A 21,373-nucleotide genomic window follows, 5' to 3' on the forward strand; every position below is an offset into this window, starting at 1 on the left:
CACAAAGGAGCTGAAAAGGCACTCAGGCACATTATCCAGGCAGCTAATGAAGACATTAAAGAGTGTTGGCCCCAGTGCTTGCACTGAGGGATGCCACTAGGAAGTGGCCACCAGCAGGACTCTACCACTGCTGACATTTGGGCTGGATCCACCAGCCAGCTTCCCACCCACTACATCACCCACTTCTTCAATCCAGGTATCACCTATCTGGCTATAAAGAGATTATGGGAAACAATGTCAAAACCCTTGCTAAGGTCCAGGACCAAAACATCCCCTTCTTTCCACTACCCGCACAGGTTCAGCAATTCCTTTCTTGTCCTACAAGTACCTGGAAATGACTGCAGCAGTATTTGGCCCATCCCCTTCCCAGGGACCGAGGTGACGTTGACCAGCCTGTAATTCTCCCAGTCCTCCTTCTTGCACTTCTTGAAGAAAGGTTTGATATCTGCCTTTTCCAGGGACCTCAGAACCTCTCTGATGGCTCTGACACCTTTGAGGGCACAATCCAGAAAGGGTGACGTGAGCAGACAGGAGCATTTGCAATGAGCCCGTCCGAGGCATGGGAGATGAACCTCCCTGGGCCAGTGGGGTTTGTTCCTGGAGTCACACACAGAAAGTGCAGGGTTCTGTCGGGCGTCCACATCTGAGCTGGCCTCGTGGACTCCTTATGCACCCAGGGGTGTTCAGAGACACAGTCTTTCCCTCTTACGCACAGAGGCAGGGCACTGCAGCAGGCATAGGGACTCTCTGGCCTCCTGTTGCCAGTGCCAGAGCCTGGGAGGCACCTCAGCCCTGCGGTGTATTGCCCTGCTCTGCATTCATCTGAGATGCCCCTTGTCATGAGGAATGGACACAGGGAGCGCAGTTCAAGGAAGCACATCCCACTGCTGCCTTCAGGCAGTTTCCCATGGGACGTTGCTCCCATCGAGAAGTGACCTTGAGGCGCTGTCTGTCCCACAGGCCTCCATGGAACCCCAAGGAATAGCGGATGGCATTTGTGCTCACTCAGGACCATCTCAGCTCACGTACATGATGTGCATGCTTATATCTCCTCTGTACAATGCTGTCCTGGTTTCAGCTGGGATAGAGTTAATTTTCATCTTGGTAGCCGGTATGGGGCTGTGTTTTGGGTTTAGGATGAGAACAATGTCGATGATACACTGATGCTTTGGTTCTTGCTAAGTAGTGCTAAGCTGTTGCTAAATAGGTGCTAAGTGGCGCTCACACTGGTCAAGGGCTTTTCGGCTTCCCCTGCTCTGCCGGGTGCACAAGAAGCTGGGAGGGGGCACAGCCAGGGGGACTGACCCAGACTGGCCACAGGGCTATTCCATACCGTATGACGTCATGCTCAGTATATAAGCTGGGGGAAGAAGAAGAAGGAAGGGGGGGGACATTGGGCATGATGGCGTTTGTCTTCCCAAGTAACCATTACGCGTGAGGGAGCCCTGCTTTCCTGGGGATGGCTGAACACCTGCCTGCCGATGGGAAGTAGTGAATGAATTCCTTGTTCTGTTTTGTTTGCGTGCACGGTTTTTGCTTTGCCTATTTAACTGTTCTAATTTATTTTACTTCAATTATTAAACTGTTCTTATCTCAACCCAGGAGTTTCCTCCCTTTTACCCTTCTGATTCTCTCCCCATCCCACTGGTGGGGAGTGAGCGAGCGGCTGCGTGGTGCTTAGTTGCTGGCTAGGGTTAAACCACGACAGTCCTTTTTGGCGCCCAACGTGGGGCTCGAAGGGTTCGAGATAACAACAGATTTAATTGGAATGCGCTAGATCGAATTTATAGCTGTTATTGCTGTTTAGCTGTTAATCAGCAGGCTTCTGTGCTTGCCATGGGGCTTGCTTGCCTTACTGTATGTTAGAGTCATCTTACTGTGTTGTGCCTGGGAACATTTTGATAACAGCAATGGCCATGTACCCGGGCTGGCAGATGGCCAGGGCATCGCTGTTTTTTTGTGCTGCTGTACTGGACAGGCTGGAACTCCAGTGTCAACTCGAGTCGAAGTGACTGTGACCTGTGGACGAGTTCCTGCGGGAGCACGACACCCCAAAGCGTCTGTGGACGTGGATAATCCCATGTCAGAGCAGCCCATGGAAGTTAAGAGTGGAGCAGAGATCCACCTGCAGCCCATGGAGGACCCCATGCTGGAGCAGGTGGATGCCCGAAGGAGGCTGTGACCCCGTGGGAAGCCTGTGCTGGAGCAGGCTCCTGGAAGGACCTGTGGACCCCTGGAGAGAAGAGCCCACGCTGGAGCAGGTTTGCTGGCAGGACTTGTGACCCTGTGGGGGACCCACGCTGGAGCAGTTAGTGAAGAACTGCAGCCCGTGGGAAGGACTCACATTAGAGAAGTTCATGGACTGTGCTGTCAGAGGGACCCCATGCCGGAGCAGGGGCAAGGGGAGGACTCCATTGCAGTGTTAAATCCTATTAACCTGGCCCAAAGGGGCCAGGGGAGGAGACTGTAATGGAAATACCTTTAAATTGTTGTGACCTGGGATTTGAGTTGCATGTTATGGGAATTACTATAGCAGGAACCCCTTGTTGCTAGCCAGGCTAGGAGTAAGGGGAGGAGTTCATTGCAATGTTAAACCTGGCCCAAAGGGGCCAGGGGTGGAGATTGTGATGGAAATACCGTTAAATTGTTGTAACCCATGATCTGAGTTGCATGTTATAGGAACTACCATAGCAGGAACCACCTGAACCAATGGAGGAGAAGCCTTACAAGAAGCAGTGCAAGTGCAGCAGTGACCTGACCTGAGCTGGCTTTGGTGCCCAGTAACTCCACGCAACACACCACCTCTCCTGTCCCGAGTGACCACTATCACAGATGGAGCCCAAAGTCATGGACTAAATGAGCTCAATGGACATTTTTGGGACAACAGGGGTGGCGGTCAAAGAGGATGTATTGGATAATGTGGGACCTGAGCATGATGTAAATGGTATGGAATAAGGGGTGGATACTGTCCTGGTTTCAGCTGGGATAGAGTTAATTTTCGTCTTGGTAGCCGGTATGGGGCTGTGTTTTGGGTTTAGGATGAGAACAATGTCGATGATACACTGATGCTTTGGTTCTTGCTAAGTAGTGCTAAGCTGTCTCTAAATAGGTGCTAAGTGGCGCTCACACTGGTCAAGGACTTTTCAGCTTCCCCTGCTCTGCCGGGTGCACAAGAAGCTGGGAGGGGGCACAGCCAGGGGGAGTGCTGGCCCAGACTGGCCACAGGGCTATTCCATACCATATGACGTCATGCTCAGTATATAAGCTGGGGGAGGAAGAAGGAAGGGAGGGGGACATTGGGTATGATGGCGTTTTGTCTTCCCAAGTAACCATTACGCGTGAGGGAGCCCTGCTTTCCTGGAGATGGCTGAACTCCTGCCTGCCGATGGGAAGTAGTGAATGAATTCCTTGTTTTGCTGTGTTTGCGTGCACGGTTTTTGCTTTGCCTATTTAACTGTTCTAATTTATTTTACTTCAATTATTAAACTGTTCTTATCTCAACCCAGGAGTTTCCTCCCTTTTACCCTTCCGATTCTCTCCCCATCCCACTGGTGGGGAGTGAGCGAGCGGCTGCGTGGTGCTTAGTTGCTGGCTGGGGTTAAACCACGACAAATGCAAACATGGACTTCTGACCTAGTCATTCGGTGACCTTCTATGGAGGGGCAAAGAACCTCTCCGACCTGGAGTGAGAGGCCAGTGCTGGGAATGGTGGTTGTGAGGGGCTGGTCTGTGGCCATTGCCCTGGGGCACCTTGCCCAGGGTGTCAGGCAAACAAGGTCACAGACCAGATCCTGCTCTGCTGCTCCAAGTCTCTCGCAGGAGGCCTTGCTGTGCAAGGGACACTGCTGTGTGCCCCAGCCCTGCACACTCACACACTTTGGGTGTTCACTGGTGTTTTCGTTAATGGGGCACTATCTAGACCTTGTTCTTGACAGCGACTTTGGAAGAATACCTAAGCCTTCATGCACTGCCCTGAGGAGATCACCCTTCTTTATGGAAGCGCTGTTACGGAGGCCAGCTCCGTCACAGAAGTGCCCATTGCCTGTCCCTGGCTGCGGTCACAGGACGACCACACAACACGACTGTGACCAAGCTGCACTCAGGGCTGACAAGGGATCAGAAGGAGAGTATAGAAGTGGCAAGAGAACAGCCCTGGAAGACCAAGTGTTGGTGCTCCCTGGCAGAGCTGCCATGACGGGACTCTTTTCCTCTCCACCCGTGCATACAGGAACTGTCCCTGCAGCTCCAAAAAGGCCTTGGAGGAAAGATATCAGGAAAAAAAAAAGTCACTCAATGGCCCTTTATTTTGTTTAAACACACAGAGAGAACAGCTCCTCATTTACACAGCCACTCAATCAGAAAAGCAAAGCAACCAGTGAATTAGAAAGGGGATGACAACATTACAATGATTAAACCGTGACCAGCTGCTAGGCAGAAGATGATGGGAAGTTTATTGCTCCAGAAAAACATCCAGTTATAAGTTTCCACACTGCATCCTTGAGCTGCTGGTTCCTCATGCTGTAGATGAGGGGGTTCACAGCTGGAGGCACCACCGCGTACAGCACTGCCACCACCAGATCCAGGGACGGGGAGGAGATGGAGGGGGGCTTCAGGTAGGCAAACATGCCAGTGCTGATAAACAGGGTGACCACAGCCAGGTGAGGGAGGCACGTGGAAAAGGCTTTGTGACATCCCTCCTGTGAAGGGATCCTCAGCACAGCCCTGAAGATCTGCACATAGGACAGCATGATGAAAAGAAAACATCCCAAAAAAAGAAAACCACTAAATACAATAAGTTAAATCTCCCTGAGGTAGGAGTGTGAGCAGGAGAGCTTGAGGATGTGGGGGATTTCACAGAAGAACTGGTCCACAGCATTGCCTTGGCAGAGGGGGAGTGAAAATGTATTGGCAGTGTGCAGGAGAGAATTGAAGAACCCACTGCCCCAGGCAGCTGCTGCCATGTGGACACAAGCCCTGCTGCCCAGGAGGGTCCCGTAGTACAGGGGTTTGCAGATGGAACATAGCGGTCGTAGGCCATGATGGTGAGAAGACAATACTCTGCTGAAACCAAATATGCAAACAGAAAGAGCTGGGCAGCACATCCTGCATAGGAGATGGCCCTGGTGTCCCAGAGGGAATTGGCCATGGCTTTGGGGAGAATGGTGGAGATGGAGCCCAGGTCAAGGAGGGAGAGGTTGAGGAGGAAGAAGTACATGGGGGTATGGAGTTGGTGGTTGCAGGCTACAGCAGCGATGATGAGGCCGTTGCCCAGGAGGGCAGCCAGGTAGATGGCCAGGAAGAGCCAGAAGTGCAAGAGCTGCAGCTCCCTCGTGTCTGCGAATGCCAGGAGGAAGAACTGGATGATGGAGCTGCTGTTGAACATTTGCTGTCTATGGGCATGGGCACTGTAATAGGAGGAAAAGACAGTGACAAGTTAAGGGAGATTTCTCTGAGAAAAGTCAAAGCCATATCTCATACACCCTCGCCCTGCTACATGCAGACACCCTTTTCCAGTTCTAGGAGACCTTCCTTCAGCTCTGTGGCTGGAGCCCTGGTTGGTGCTGGCTGAATGTGCCATGAGGAGCAGGGCCTCTGCCCGCTGGCTGCCGAGAGGTCAGCCCTGCTCTGCAGCAGTGGGTTCATGGGAAGAGTGGGGGCAGGGGCCAGTCCTGGTGTTCGACCTTGTCTCATGAAACCACTCCTAGTGCAGAAGGGGCCGTCAGCATCTGCACTCCCAGTGATAAGGAATTGAGGTGGCAGAAGGCAGTCTGAGAGGTTGGGGTTTTTTACAGCTCCTCCTCCCCTCGTACCCTGGGGAGTGTTCTTGGATGTCAGAAAGCCTCAGCATTTGTGCTGCACTCAGGGAGAACAGAGGGAGTCCTGCGAGGCAGGAGGAGTGCCTGTGGCTTAGTGCAGAGTGAGGAGAGCCATTCTTTTTATCCATCTTGTTCCCAGCTTCTCTGGGCTTGCACCTTTCTGAGCTGGAGGGTGATCACACTCCCATACTACCCTGAAAAGCCACCAAGCGCTGCTGTGAGCAGAGGTATCCACTGCAGACCACTAAATTTCTCACCCTCTCCTAAGGTCTCAGCACCCCACTTCTAGCCAAGGACACACATAGCTCATTTCACAAACCCAAAAGAACGTTCTCTGTCATAGCATCTCTGATCTTCTCCATGGTGCCTTCAGATAACACAAAGGTGCTATAGGGCAGGTTTGCATCCTGGAGGGAAGCTCACAGCTTGGAAGGAATCCTCAAGGAGATAGCCAAGTGTCCTAATGATGGCATCTGATGAAGGGAGATTCAGCTCATTCTCGAGCCCCACAGACTGCATTGCCCACAGCCCCACAGGTTACAGGAAAGCTGGGACATGTGTTCCCATGGACACGAATGCATGAAAGGACCCACAAGATCCACCTGTGACTTTGCAGCTAAAAATTCCCATCCCCGGAGAGCCTGGCAGCAAGAACAAGAGAACAGCAGCAATAACACAGAGCAGTGGAGAAACAAGGCAAAAGACAGTGAGGATGTGGCTGAGAGAGGCCAGGGCAGAGGCATTGGGGCACTCAGACAGCGTTCCCCTTCCCCAGCTGTGCACGCCACCTCCCAGACACCACCATTGCCGGTCAGCTGCTCTCAGCCCCTATGCTCTGCAGAGGGAACTGGGCCCGTGGCTGGAGAGCTGCACCACGGCTCTGCTGGAGCTCTGGCTGCAGAGGAGGTGGTTCATGGCTTGGAGCCCCCAGCCCTGAGGGCAGAGGCTTTGGTGGGTGGGAGAGGAGGCAAGGGGTCTTGCTCAGAGGCAGGGGTCTGCATTGGAGGGGATCAAATGAAGGTTTCTGAATTCTCCCTCCCACAGCATTTCTGGTTTTAGTTTCCTCTCATTCCCAGATCATATCCCTGCTGCCTGGAGATTTTCCTGCTGGGAGGTGTTTCCCTGTGCCATGTCTTTTCCCTGTCAGCTATCACAGACCCCATCCCAATCTCTGTGCACTCACCTTGGTCATCCCCCTGTTTGCCGGGCACTGGCTGGGTGCGTGTTCCTGTTTGCAGGTGGAAAAGGGCAGGTGAGAAGAACCCTGATGTGTCCAGCAGAGGTGATGCTGGTGCTGTCCATAGGCAGAGCAGTGGCTGAAGGCATGTTACGTGGCTTCTGACAGATCTACTGATCACTCAGAGTTACAGTTCAGGAGTCTCAGTGACTTATTAAACTTCAGAGTTCCTTTTCCCTTTATCTTTTTCTCTCCCCCTCCCAACCCCCCTGGAACAGGAAACTGTAAAGACAGACTCAGGAAATCTCCTTATCTTTCTAGTATTCCTTGCCTTAATATTGTCCTTGAGACAAATATTCTCGGGATGATCTGGACCTGTGAGCAGCCCTGACCCATGCAGCACCCTCTCAACAGCAGAAGGACCCTGCCTTGCTGGGGGTTGCTCCTTCCACCCACAGCTTCTCCCCGCAGCAGCAGCATGGTGAATTCCTCAGACAGGCTGAGTGCTGACCCTGGCAGGCAGCAGAGTCCCTGCCCCAGCACACAGCCCCCTGGTGTCCAGGGACTCTGCTCGGAAGGGCAGCCCTGGGCACCCCTGGCTGCATACCCATTTTTACACCCCTGCAGCCATCCCTGGGAGAAGGCAGCCGTCCTGTTCTGTCCCTCTGATGGTGCAGCAGGGAGTCCCTGCTCTGGAGCATGTCCTCCTCCTCTGCACCAGAGAATCTCTGAGAGTGCTACTTACATATCTCACAGCCTGTGCCACATGCCAGCTTTAGGAGATCCCACCAGGATCTGCAGACGCAATGCCCCGCAGCCACAGACTTACTGTCTGTGAAGAAGATTTCTCTCCTGGTGAGTTCTCAGTATCCTCCCAGCCCAGGCTGCCTTTAACCTCTCTCTGCCTCGCTCCTCTCCCATCCGTGCCTGCAGGCACTGCCCTCAGCCCTGCTGCGCTTTGCAGAGAGCTGCTTCTGGGCAGAGCTGTCTCTCTGCAGTGCTGCCCACTTGCCAGCAGCTCCCTCCATCCCAGGAGCCCAGCCCAGCTCAGCAGCAGAGGCCCAGCCCAAGGCACCACTTTCTCTGCCCCTCTGGGCTCCCTCCAGGTGTCCCTGGGGCTCCAGGGGAACCCGCTGTGAAACAGGCTGAAGGAGTCACTGATGTTCCCTCCCTCAGCTGGGGAGACACAATTATTCCTAGCACTGTCATTTCTCCTATGAGGAAAACACTTGGGCAGGAGAATCACCTTTCCTTGTCCCATCATGAGACAGGACAAGCAGACAGTGACAAGGAGGGATCTGCGTTACCCCTGCTGAGGGAAGGGATGCTGATGAGTCAATAGACGCATCTCATTTGTGGGTTTGCAGTCCTGGGGCTAGAAGGGGACTTAGCTCCCTCCCACGCACAACACAAACCAACAGGAGGTGAGAGTCCTCTTGCATCAGGTGTGCTGGTGGGCAGAGAATAGGCACCTGCATGGGAGCTCCTTGCCTCAGATCCCATGCCTGTTAATGGGGATGGAGGGCAGGATTGGGCTGTTCAGACACAACACCTGGCGACATTGAAGGTGTAAGGGGTGGTCGAAGATCTGTGGAGGCAGCTGCAAGCTCTAATGGAGCCGTTCGTAGAGACAGGCCAACATCTGGGGGAATCCTCTTAGAGGCTGCTGGGAATTTTCTTTTGCCAACTGAAATGACAGCTGATGCCCAAATGAGGGCACCTGAACCTGTCCCCACTCATTATGTTCAGGGCAGCCTTGAGAGTTATTCATCTGAACCACTGGAGCCACGTGCCACAGGGAGAGCTCAGGCTCTCTCTTCTCCGTCAGCTGTATTTACTAGGTCTGCACTCACTCTGCTGGCAGTTGCCTCATGTTCATCCCCACATTGCCTTACAGAGATCAGGGTGTCTACTCAATTTAATGTTTAAATCCAGTCCCACAGAGCTCCATGAGACGCCAAGGCTTGCAGAGACAGCACAGGGCCAGTGACGAGTGGTGTTCCTCAGGGGTCAGTCTTGGGACTGGCGCTGTTTAACATCTTTGTCGGTGACTTGGACAGTGGGATTGGGTGCACCCTCAGCAAGTTTGCCAATGACACCAAGCTGTGTGGTGCGGTCGATACGCTGGTGGGAAGGGATGCCATCCAGAGGGACCTTGACAGGCTTGAAAGTTGGGCCCATGCGAACATCATGAAGTTCAACAAGGCCAAGTGCAAGGTCCTGCACATGGGTCGGGGCAATCCCAAGCGCAAATACAGGCTGTGCCGAGAACGGATTGAGAGCAGCCCTGAAGGAGAAGGACTTGCAGGTGTTGGTTAATCAGAAACTCAACATGACCGAGCAATGTGCACTTGCAGCCCAGAAAGCCACCTGTATCCTGGGCTGCATCAAAAGAAGCATGACCAGCAGGTCGAGGAAGGTGATTCTGCCCCTCTGCTTCACTCTCGTGAGGCCCCACCCGGAGTGTGGAGTTCAGGTCTGGGTCTCCCAATAGAAGACGGACATGGACCTGTTGGAGTGAGTCCAGAGGAGGGCCATGAAGGTGACCAGAGGGCTGGAGCAGCTCTCTGAAGACAGGCTGAGAGAGTTGGGATTGTTCAGCCTGGAGAAGGGAAGGCTGCATGGAGACTTTCCAGTACCTGAAGGGGGCCTGTAAGAAAGCTGGAGAGGGACTTTTTATAAGGGCATTGTAGTGCTAGGACAAGGGGTAACAGCTTTAAAGTGAAAGAGGGTAGGTTTAGATTAGATACAAGGAAGAAATTCTTCACCTTGAGGGTGCTGAGGCACTGGAAGAGGTTGCCCAGAGAAGTTGTGGATGCCCCCTCCCTGGAAGTGTTCAAGGATGGGGGCCTTGAGCAACCTGGTCTAGTGGAAGGTGTCCATGCCCATGGCAGGGGTGTTGGAACCAGATCATCTTTAAGGTCCCTTCCAACCCAAACCATTCTGTGAATCTATCATGATTTTATGACCAACAGGAAAGCAATTCCCATTCAGGGTGGGTATGTGACAGACACCCCAGAAGGCATTGCAAGCAGTGCGATTTGGTGCCTGTGTGCTGTTGACTGATACCATCAGTCAGAGGTATCAATCATCAGATGCCATCAGAGAGGCAAGGTTTGTCCCTTCTCTTCCCAAGAGCTGCAGGCATTGCCTGAACACAAAGCACATCACACTGGGGTCTTTACTCACACCCACAATGACACAGCCAAGGAACAGACGAACCATTTTCACCGTGTGCCTGGATACACCTTGTCTTCAAAGAAAGTCTCCTCCAAGCACAGCAATGGGTCCTACCAAAACTCAACTGAAACTGAAAAGGGCATGCAAGGGCACCAAGATGAGCTGTTTCTACTTCAGAAACAGAAGCTACAGAAGAATCAGAAATACTGTGGGACCACTGCTAAATGTTAGAGTAGGTGTAGGTAGACTGAGATACTCTATGCACTCTTTGCCTCAGTTGCCACCAGCAAGGTGTCCCAGGCCTTTCCGCTTTGAGGCAGAACTCTGGAGGAGAACACCCAGCAGTGGATGAGGATCAAGGCAGGGGCTACTTGAGCAAACTACACCCTTACCAGTCTATGGGACCAGAGGGGCTGCACCCAAGGGTGCTGAGAGAGTGTTTTTCACCAGGAGGTACTGGTCCATTCTAATTCCAGTAAGAAAGGCACTCGGACGCTGTGAGGGATCTTTTAAAATGCTGTTCATTAGCACTAACCCTGTAAGGAGAGAATCATGCAGATAATCTTAGGTGCCTTTAGATGGTGGGACCCCCAGGTGGTGTAGCATTGAACAGGCCTCTGACCCCCTCACAGCATGCCATGCAGACTCCACCCATAGAAGACAGTCTCCTGGTTTGGTCATTCAAGCTGCTCTTAGCTTTGTTTACAAGAAACCACCTCTTTTCCTCATCTCTACAGTCAAAGAGCAAGGATGTTCTCATGAGAACTCCTTGCTGCACTGTTAGGTACAGGCAAGGCCACAGAGGAGGCAGAAGGGCTGGTCCTGAGTGGGAGCTGCCTGCAGGCCGCTTGGGACAATGAGCTGCTGAGGTTGTCCTGCGGCCAAGGGATCTGTGCAGCACAGCACAGGCATGAAGGCCAGGCTGTACGTGCAGCGCAGCCCAGCTGGCTGTACCGTGGTCTTCTGGTCAGGATCACTGCTCAGGTTTCCCTGTGAGAAGTCTGCGCTCCACCCTGGTGCCACAGCTGAGCTGATGCAGCCAACCAGTGCACAGCCAGGAGGAGGTAGATCGCAGGCAGGAGGAGCTGGAGCCCCGGGGCTTGTCACACAACTGTGATGGTTTGGGATGAAATGAGACGTGGTGGGACAGCTTGCTCATGTGGGGTTCTGCAGTGGAGGAAAACAGGCTCTGCTGAGAGACTGGCAGAGAGGATGAGTCTGGGGGATGCCCCCTGCGTTGAGCAGATGCCCCCTGTGTTCTCCTCCTGTGCAGGAGGACAGCCAGCAGTGGATGGGGATCGACTCAAGGGTTCCTTGAGGAAACTCAAGCACCTTTACAGAAATGGAGATGGGTCATGTGACCAGATCCCTGAACACAAGTATTGGCATGCCCTGACCCCTGAGATTCCACTTTTTGGTCCAGAGGAGTATGATGGCCCTTGAGAAGTCCTGGAATATCTCCTGACCCATGTGGTGGTTTAGGCTGTGAGGGGAATCCAAACAGCACCTCTGACTGGAGTAGTTTCACATTCAGTGCTGACGTACAGGGCAGATGGAGGGACTTCAGACCTTCCAGGCCCTCTGTGGAAGGGTTAGGTCTTCAGAGATGCAAAATGAAGATAACGGTGTTGTGTCAGTGTCCACCACAGAAAAATTTGCCTTGCTTTTTCCGTTTCAACAGTTCGGGATCTGCCCCTTGACATTTTTTTGTAAAACAATGAACTCCTCACACCCACACACACTTGAAATAAGGATGAAAGACAGACAGCAGAATTGAATTTGAGGCAACATTGTCTGAAAGGTATTACCATGAAATGGTAAGAAAGGGTTAGCAATGAGAGAAAAAGCAGTGTTCTAAACACTTCATGCCAGAATCTAAATACTCTTAAGTTATAGCTATCTTGTGAATTCAGAGTGAATGACAAAAATAAAATTAACAAAATTAATTTTATCATCATGAAGAAGAAGAGGAAATTTTAGAGCATGGTACTATTACTGCTCTTAATGAAAACAGAAATAAGTCCGTAATGTGGCCCCTAAGCCCCCATCCAGACACTCACTCACTCTCTTCTCCTGAGGGGTTGGGAGAAAATTGGAATGGCAAAGTGAGAAGAACTCATGGGTCAAGATGAGGAGACTTGAATAGGTAAATCAAAAGCTGTGCCCACAAGCAAAGCAAAATCAGGAATACGTTTGCTCCTTCCCATTGGCAGGTGTTTTGTCACTTCCAGAAAAGCAGGGCTCCATCGTGAGTAACAATTACCTGGGAAGAGAAATGCCAAAGCTCCAAACGTCTTCCTCCTTCTTCCCCCAGCTTTTATTGCTGAGCATGATGTCATACAGTGTGGGACATCTCTTTGGTCAGTTGGGGTCAGCTGTCCTGGCTGTTTCCCCTCCTAACTTCTAGATAAAACCCCAGCCCACTCATTGGAAGGGCAGCGTGAGAAACAGAGAAGGCCTTCGTAATGTTTAAGCACTATTCAGCAATAGCTAAAAGAGTTTTGGTCAGAAATCTGAAACTTGGATCCCTCCGGGCTGCTATGAAGACAATGAACTCCACCCCAGCCAGCCAGGGCAGGCTGGCCTTTTTGGAAGGTGTGAGAATGAGAACAGTGAAGAATTTGAGAGGGGGGAAAAGGGAAGCAGTAAATTAAAGATGAGGCCAGGGATGGCATCGGGACTGCTTGGGGTGCCTGTGCTGCTGCCTTGTAGCTGATGTGAATTATTTCCACAGTCAGAGGGAACCTGAGGGCTTTCCGTAGTGTCGAGGACATGAAGGGTGAGGAATGAGAGCGTCATTCAGGCTGGAAGGGACCTTGCTAGATACCTTTAGGAAACATCCTGCTCAAAGCAGGGTCACACCAGGTTGCTCATGGTTTTATCCAGATGGGTCTGAGAAACTTCCAGGGATGGAGGCAGCACACACTCTCTGGGAAATGGCTTCCCATGACTGACCGTCCTCACCTAGCAAACGCTTCTCCCTATATTGAGCCTGACCCTCTCGCATTTCAGCTCATTGCCTCCTGTGCTCCTGCCTTGCACCACGGTGTCTTCTTGGGAACCTCACCGTAAGCAATGCAAGTCTCTTCCATCCTCCCCACAAAGCCCTCCATTCTCCAGGGTGAACAAGCCCAGCTCCCTCAGACTCTCCTAACAGGTCCTGTGCTCCAACCTTGACCATCTCTGTGGCCCTCCACTGAAATTTTGTGGCCCTCCAGCTTGCCAATGTCTCTCTGGCATTGCGGGCAACCAAAACCTGGGCAAGTATTCTGGATGTGGTGTCAGAAGTGCTGACCAGAGGGAGAGAATCACTTGCCCTGGCTTTGCTCCTGCTCACAAAGCCCAGGATGTTGTTGGCCATCTTTGCCGATGGCTCATCTTTTGCCTAATGGAACCCAAAGACAAGCAGACCCATTCCTGTGGAGCTGCTACCCGCCTAGACACTCCCTGTCCTAGGACATTTCAGAGCCTACATCTACTTCAGGAGCAGGACTTTGTTTGAATCTTTATTGGATATCATGCGTATCCTATTGGCCCATCCCTCTAGACTGTCTGTGTCCTTTGGGATGGCAGCCCTGCCCTCAAGCCCTGCCCGGCTCTCTGCAATGGGATGTTTTCTACAAATGTTACCAAAAAGTACACTCTCCTATCCTCCAGGTCACTCAAAAGATGTGAAACAGGGCAGGTTGCAAGCTAGACCCCTGCAGGACCCTACTAGCTAGATGCCTCCAGGCAGAGCACCACGCATGTACCACACTCCTCCAAGCCCAACTACTCTCCAGCTGGGTTTTTACTCAACTACTTATCCACACAGGCAGCCCATACTGTCCTGACTTGGACACAAGAAATTTCTGGAGGGATGATGCTGAAAGCCTTGATGACTTCCAGGTAAAAGACCATCTCTGCTCTTCCTGTGTCCAGCAATCCTGTCCTTTCATCACAGAAAGCAAAGAGGATGGCCAGGAACAAGCTCCCCTGGGTAAATCCAGTCGCCTTCTCTTTCAGACACCCAGAAATGGGATGCAAGTGGACACGTTCTGGGGCACAGCCTTTCATTCCCCTGCTCATCATTTGGGCATTCTTGAAAGGTACATGCAATGTGTGGGTGCTGCCAGTGATCAGGGAGTCCCCAGAGTCTCCGTGGCCTTTCAAAGATAATGCTGGAGAGTGGCCTTCCTGTGCCATTGGCCTGCTCACTCAGCTCCCTGGGATGCCACTTCTACACTCCCATAGACTCCCAAGAGTGTTTGGTCAAGTGACCCCTGACTTGATCCCCATCCACTGCTGGCTCTTCTCCTCCAGACCCTGCCTTGTACCTGTGGCCACACAGTATCTTTGTTCTTCCTTTAACTGTTTCTGAACTCGTAGACACTCATTGTGGTGCCCTTGAATTGCCTTTCAAGTCTAAATTGAGTTTTGATCTGGACCCTTGCTGTGCTTGCAAGACGATGTCCTTGAAGACCAGCTATATAGAGGTCTGCCACCACACCTTGGTAGTTTATTGCATCAGTGTCACAGCTCTGTCTGTGACTAACATCCAGCTCATCCTGTCTGTGCCCCTGGCTGAGGGCACTGCTGCACATTTGGGCTGAAGCACTGCAGCTGTGGAACCAGGGAAGCTCATATTTGCCTTAAGGAACCCTGATACCACGTGTCCAAGACCCCGTGTGTGCAAAGGCTTTGCTTCAGAGCAGAGACAAGGCATGGAGAAAAGAGAGCTGCACATCTTTCTAGCCCCAGGTCTAAAGACCCAGGATGAAATGCCTAAATTCACTCAACAAAACATGTCCTCCCAGCTTGGAGAAATTAGATCCTTCCCTGTCACCTTCCATGTGTCCTCTCTAATGATGGGACAATAAAAATGATTCTCATGCCCAAGTATTTTTCTGATAGGAGTAATGACTCTGCTGGAGGTAAGTCTCTCTCCCCCCAGCTGAGGGAGGGAACATCAGTGATGCCTTCAGCCTGTTTCACAGCAGGTTCCCCTGGAGCCCCAGGGACACCTGGAGGGAGCCCAGAGGGGCAGAGGAAGTGGTGCCTTGGGCTGGGCCTCTGCTGCTGAGCTGGGCTGGGCTCCTGGGATGGAGGGAGCTGCTGGCAAGTGGGCAGCACTGCAGAGAGACAGCTCTGCCCAGGAGCAGCTCCTCCGCAAAGGGCAGCAGGGCTGAGGGCACTGCCTGCAGGCACGGATGGGAGAGGAGTGAGGCAGAGAGAGGTTAAAGGCAGCGTGGAGTGGGAGGATGCTGAGAACTCACTGCAGGAAAGGATCTTCACATCCCTCTACATGGTAAGTCCCTGGTTGCAGGACAATGTAGCTGGTGTTCCTGGAGGGATATCCAAAAGCTGGTACATCTGACAGCACATAGGATCTTTCAGGAGGACTCTCACAGTTTCTCTAAGGTAGAGGCGGAGGATGGGCTACGGAGCAGGGCTTCCCTGCTGCACATCATGACAGGGCAGAATGGCTGCCTTCTGGGTACCACTCCGGGGTTTTGAAGATAGGTGTGCAGCCAAGAGTGCCCAGGGCTGTCCTTCAGAGTGCTGGGGAGAAGCTATGGGTGGAAGAAATGACCCTTGGCAGGGCAGGGTCCTCCTGCTGTCCAGAGGGTGCAGCATGGGTCAGGGCAGCTCAGACTTCTACATGACCTGGAGGACATTTGCAGAGGGTCATTTTAAAGATGGATATCATGTTAGGGGATTACATGAAAGGGAAGGTGTATGTGCATTGAGTTTTCTCCTGTTGGTTGGCTGGGTGGGCAGTGGGAGATGGGCATTTATTTCTCTCCTGTGGAGTAGGCAATGAGACCCCAGTTCTCTTTAGGATTTTCTGAGCTGCTCCTTAGCCTCTGCACACACAGAGATGCCCCTGGGCAGTGCCCTGCTGCCAGGAGGAGCCTGCAGGGCAGAGCTGAGCACACAGCAGGTGGGATGGGGTCTGTGAGCATGGAGAGGGAGGGGAAGTGGGGACAGAGAAAGAGGTCCTGGCCAAGAAGAGCTCCAGGCAGCAGACACATGGGCAGAAAGGAAGAGAGACAGGTGTGGGGGGTGAGGATTCAAGTGCAGCTCAGACACCAATGCTGTGTGTGCTGTCATGCACATATGGCCATGGAGGAAAAGCATCCAGCTCGCACCCTGTTCACCTGTGGGGCTCTGGGTGCCGCAGTGTGTGCGGCTGGCACTGATCTCACCCTCCCTTCAGGACATAACAAATGTAGGACAGGTGACTCTGTCCTTGGGAGGTCCTGCTGGGCTGCAGGCTGCCCTCCTGTGGGGCACAGCTCTCCCAGGGCATCTCTATGTTTTGCAGGAGCCCCATGGAGAACACACCTCGGTGCTAAGGCCATTGAAATGCTGCTGGGTGGCTGCATGTGGGCAGCTGTCATGAGCCCTCTGTGTCCCTGTTTGGGAGGGCAGAGCTGAGATCCTCCTCAGGTACGATGAGATGGGGTGAGGGTTTGGAGATCTGCACTTGGGAGCTGGATTCCTCTGCTCCCAGCAGTGGCCTCTTTCTTTTGGGGTGAACACCCGAGTGCGATAGTCCTCCAGCTGGAAGAGCTGCCAGCACAGGGCAGCTGAGAGCAGGGCTGATGGACAGAGCGGCTGTCCTCACTCTGCACTAAGGGACAGTCCCTGTGCCCAGTCTCAGCACCCACAAGGTTTCCCTTGCAGTGCAGCAGAAATGCCAGGCATTGCTGCATTCAAACCACTCCTCAGCTGTGCTGGGGCAACTAGAGCAGAAGGCACAACCCAAACTCCCCACAGCTCTGCTCTGCAGTCAGGTGAATTGGGAGTGACAATGCTGAAAAGCTCTTTGATATCAGGATTGGATTTAATCTGAGATCACCCCGTGTTCCTATTTACCTATTGCCGTAGGGCAGGACTGAGTCCTGCAGAGCCCCCAGCAGAGCCTCCTTCTCCCTGGGGCACCCTCAGCCAGCACCAAACAGAGCTCACCAAAGCTCTTTCTGAAAAGTGAAAGGCAGTTTGGGGGGGTTCTATGATAACTTGGGTAGAATTTTCTCGAAGCAGTCAGCCCTAACTTCTCCCTTCCTTTACCTCCTTGAACAGATCCCCATGCCCAGAGGGACAAAATGTCCAACAACAGTGCAGTGCCTGAAGGCTGGGCTCTTCTTCCAAAGTTCCTTCCAAGAAAATGTCCAAGGAATTGGTCTTTTAAAGTTTCTGTTCTCCTTTTGTTCTCAGTGGTTTTGGGGTTAAGCGCATGGTAAGGTTGGGTTCCACTGGACCAAGTGTTCTGATTTAAAGGAGCTCTTCTTGGTGTCCAATGGCAGTGGAGATGGTCCATGAGCTCCCCATTCTTTCCTCAGTTTGCTTCATGTATGACAGGACTGATGGCATGTACCAGACTCTCTGAAAATGAATTTGGAGGGGACAGGAGAGGATGGGCCTCACCACATAACTGACGTGGGACTGGAATGAATGGAAATGCAGAAGATGGAACACCCTCAAAGGTGAAGTCCCCCAAAAGTAAAGCACTAAATGGAGGTATCCACGAAGAAGGACTCTGCAGTGCCATGGGAGTCAGTGGGGACTCGGCAGGCACAGGGAAGGAAGAGTGGAGAGCTGCAGGAGCTGCCTGAGGAACCCCCAGGGCCAGGACTCTGGTGCTGTCCTGGGGAGTCAAGCTGGTGGCAGCAGAGGAGGGGGAAAATTCAGTTGGGGCTTGGGGATCAGCTAAAGATGAATTGAGGAGAGCCAGAGAGTGCCTAGCCTCTGGTTCCTCATGCCCTTGTGGCCAGCACCAGCCGTGGGGGCTGATGGGGAGCCTGAACCCCGCTGCCTGCCCCCCAGCAGCTGCTGTGGCCTTCAGAGGGGCTGGGGCTGTGGGGTGAGTGCCCAGAGCTCTGCAGCAGCCTGCGCTGGGCAGTGCCATGGAGCCAGCCCAGGCTGGGCTGCTCTGCTGGGCTGGGCTGGGCTGGGGAGAGGGCAGGGGAGGTGGGGAGAGGTGGGGAGGGGCTGGGCTGGAAACAGCCTGGGAGAGAAAAACACCAGTGTAGAGCTAAGGTGTGTGAGTGTGCAGGGTAGGGGCAGCCAGCACTCAGTGCGGAGCCAGGTGTCATGGTGAAGAAAGCAAGGCATCCAAGGTGCAGAAGAGAGGGTCCTGGTTTGTGCCATGTTTCCAGGACACCCTGGGGAAGCTGCCCCAGGAAATTGTCCCAGACCAGTCCCACACACCAGCCATTTCCATCTCTGGCCATACACCCCAGCCCTGAGGAGGATCCTTTGCTGCATGGTCACCCCCATCATCCTGTGAGTCTTAGTGATACCCAACTCCACTGCCATTAGTAATCAAAAGGAAACGAGTTACCTCCTGACTCTCATTACACACCAAGTCCCACAGCTCTTGCCGCAGCTGGACTCTCAGCCAAGCCTCTTCTCAGACACCTCCAGCCCAATCAGGTGCTTGTCTCAACCAATTTTGAAAATCTCCATTGACTGAGATCTCCCCAGCTGGCCTGGGTCCTTGCTCTGGTGTTTGGCTCTGAGGGATTTCTGATAAACCCAGCTCTCTCAGCCTGTCCTTCTCCATTATGTGCTCCAGGCCCCAGCCATCCTTCCGGCCTCTGCAGGACTTGCTTCAGTCTGTCAGGATCTTCCTTGTGCTGCTGAGCCCCAGACTGGACACAGCAGTCCTGCTGTGGTGGTCCTGTAGTGGGTTAGCCTTGACCAGCAGCCAGACACACACCCAGCTGCTCACTTGCATCCCCAGCTCAAAAGTACAAAGGCAGAAGATAAGGTGGACTAGCTCATGCATCAAGATAAAGACAGGGAGATCACTTACTCATTACTGTCATGGGCAAAGAAGAGCTGACCTGGGGAAGATCAATTGAATTTATTGCCAATTAAAAGAGATTCAGATAGAGAGAAAGCATAGCAAAAATATTGAAGACCATTTCCCCACCCCACTCCTTCTTCCCAGGCTCAAATTACTCCATTGCTCCCAATTCTTCTACCCACCCCAACCCCAAGAGGAGCTGGGGGGATGGTGAATGGGGCTTACGGTCAGCACAGAACATCTCTGCCACTCCTTCCTCCTCACACTTCTCCCCTGCTCCAGCGTGGGTCCTCTCCACAGAATCCTACTCTGTTTGCCATCAAGACTGTGTGTTGTTCCTTTCTTTCCATCTTACTTTTCTCCTTCACACTCACAGAATGACAGAGATGTTGAGATTGGAAGGCACCTCTGGAGTTCATCAAGTGCAACTTCCCAGCTGAGACACGGTCAGCTAGAACAGGTTGCTGAGGACCTTGTCTAGGAGGGTCTGGAATACCTCCACGGATGGAGGCTCTGCAGCCTCTGGGCAACCTGTTCCAGTGTTTGACCACCCTCACCGTGAAACAGTGTTTTCTTGGATTCAGATGGAATGTCATGTGTTTTTATCTGTGTCCACCACCTCTTGTCTCGTCAGTGGGAACTACTGAGAAGAGTTTGGCTCCCTTGTCTTCATTCCTTCCCTTCAGATATTTATGCACATTCGTAATATCCCCCAAGCAATTTTTTCTCCTGGAAAATTAGTGAAAAAAACATACTTTTTCTAATTTTTCTCCAGAGCGCTCCATACAGGAAAGACATGGACCTGTTGGAGCTGGTCTAGGGAGGGCCACAAAAATGATCAGAGGGATGGAACACCTCTGCTGTGAGGAAAGGCTGAGAGAGTTGGGGTTATTCAGCCTGGAGAAGAGAAGGCTCTGGGAAGGCCTTCTTGCTGCCTTTCGGTAATTAAAGGGGGCTTAGAAGCAAGATGGGAACAGACTTTTTATTAGGGCCTGTAGTGATAGGACAAGGGGCAATGGTTTCAAACTAAAGGAGGGGAGATTGAGACTAGATATAAGGAAGAACTTTTTTATGATGAGGGCAGTGAAACACTGGCACAGGTTGCCCAAAGAGGTGGTAGATGCCCCATCCCTGGAACCATTCAAGGTCAGGTTGGACGGGGCTCTGAGCAACCTGATCTAGTTGAAGATGGCCCTGCTCACTGCAGGGGGGGTTGGACTAGATGACCTTTAGAGGTCCCTTCCAACCCAAACCATTCTGTGATTCCATGATTCTTTCTGTGATTCTATAAGTAAGTACAGTGCTGGGATATCTTAGGTGACTGAGGAGCATTAGCTTTGAAAGCAGCTGGATGTGTTGCTTGGGGATTCACAGCTTTGGCAAATCCCCAGAAAACCACAGCTTTGTGTTAGAAGCAAAAGGCAGGCAGCACAAAAAGACATTTGTAAAGCCTGGGAGATCCTGGGTTCAGAGTAAGGTGGGGAGTCTGGGGGGTGGCCAAAGTCTGCAGGAGAACTGCTGCAGGCATGGGGCAGCATGGGAGAGCCCGTGCTGGGGATGACTGAGGGCCTTAGTGGGGCTGGGACTTGCCCAACACAACCAAGGCCTCTCTCCTCTCAGCTATGAATATAATCACTGCCACCAAGAGCCACGAGGGGACACCATTTCTTACAGCCCCATGGCCTTGGTGCCTCCTCATCCCCCCCTAGAGTCCAGGCAGTCCTAGGGTTGTCCTGCACTCGTCATCACACACCCCCACATCACACTGCTCCATCAAGAGCCCTGAGCAATGCAGGAGGAAAAGGATCCCCCTTCCCAGGTGCCAGGGATCAGAGCTTGCCCATCCTTCTGGATGAAACCCATCAAGGGCTGACGTGGCAGCAGAGCCACCTGCACATTGCCTTGGTCACCTGGAACCAGTGCTGACCTCTTGCCAGTTTAAGGCAGCCCCCAGGGAGGGGTACCTCCACCCGTGCTTCCCTTCATGGCTTCATCTGTGATGGCCCTCAGGGGGCCCACTGACACCCTCAGAGTCCTGGAGGTTTTAATCACATTTTAAAGACTTCTTCAGCGGCTTGTTCAATCTCCTTGCAGTAGCTGCAGCTCAGGAACTTGACAGCAGAGGGCTCATGGAAATGCAGATACCCTAACATGCCATGGCCCTCTGCAGTTTTCTTTAATGCCTCCCTTCTTGTGTGGTTCATTAGGGAGAGTTCAGGAGTATAGTCTAAATGAGAAGATGTCAAAAACAAATAACATTTGTAAAAGATTTATGCATTTTCATTATTTTCCTGCTTACAGAATAAACAATATAGACAATCTCCAAGTCATATTGATCCCGAGGGTCTCATGATGAAGTATGAACATTCAGGAAAAGCAAGACCCTTTCTGTCAGACACTCTA

At 52.5% G+C, this 21,373-nt stretch overlaps 1 protein-coding gene and 1 pseudogene across 2 annotated transcripts in view; one reads left to right on the plus strand and one right to left on the minus strand.

Annotated features, from left to right (window-relative positions):
• Positions 1 to 4,427: 4,427 nt before the first annotated feature.
• Positions 4,428 to 5,383, minus strand: LOC309603392 (olfactory receptor 14A16-like; annotated as a pseudogene). The gene has a single exon. The product of its transcript is annotated as an olfactory receptor 14A16-like (transcript).
• Positions 5,384 to 7,799: 2,416 nt separating this feature from the next.
• Positions 7,800 to 21,373, plus strand: part of LOC309603394 (olfactory receptor 5G29-like) — a gene marked incomplete at both ends in the record, with an annotated part of 61,947 nt that continues 48,373 nt past the window's right edge. Inside the window, 1 exon segment of the mRNA XM_082338251.1 lies at positions 7,800 to 7,848. Coding sequence (XP_082194377.1) covers positions 7,800 to 7,848 — 49 coding nt within the window.

Source organism: Platalea leucorodia (assembly GCF_965183815.1).
Source record: "Platalea leucorodia genome assembly, contig: HAP1_HAP1_SCAFFOLD_71, whole genome shotgun sequence".
NCBI classification, from domain to species: domain Eukaryota; kingdom Metazoa; phylum Chordata; class Aves; order Pelecaniformes; family Threskiornithidae; genus Platalea; species Platalea leucorodia.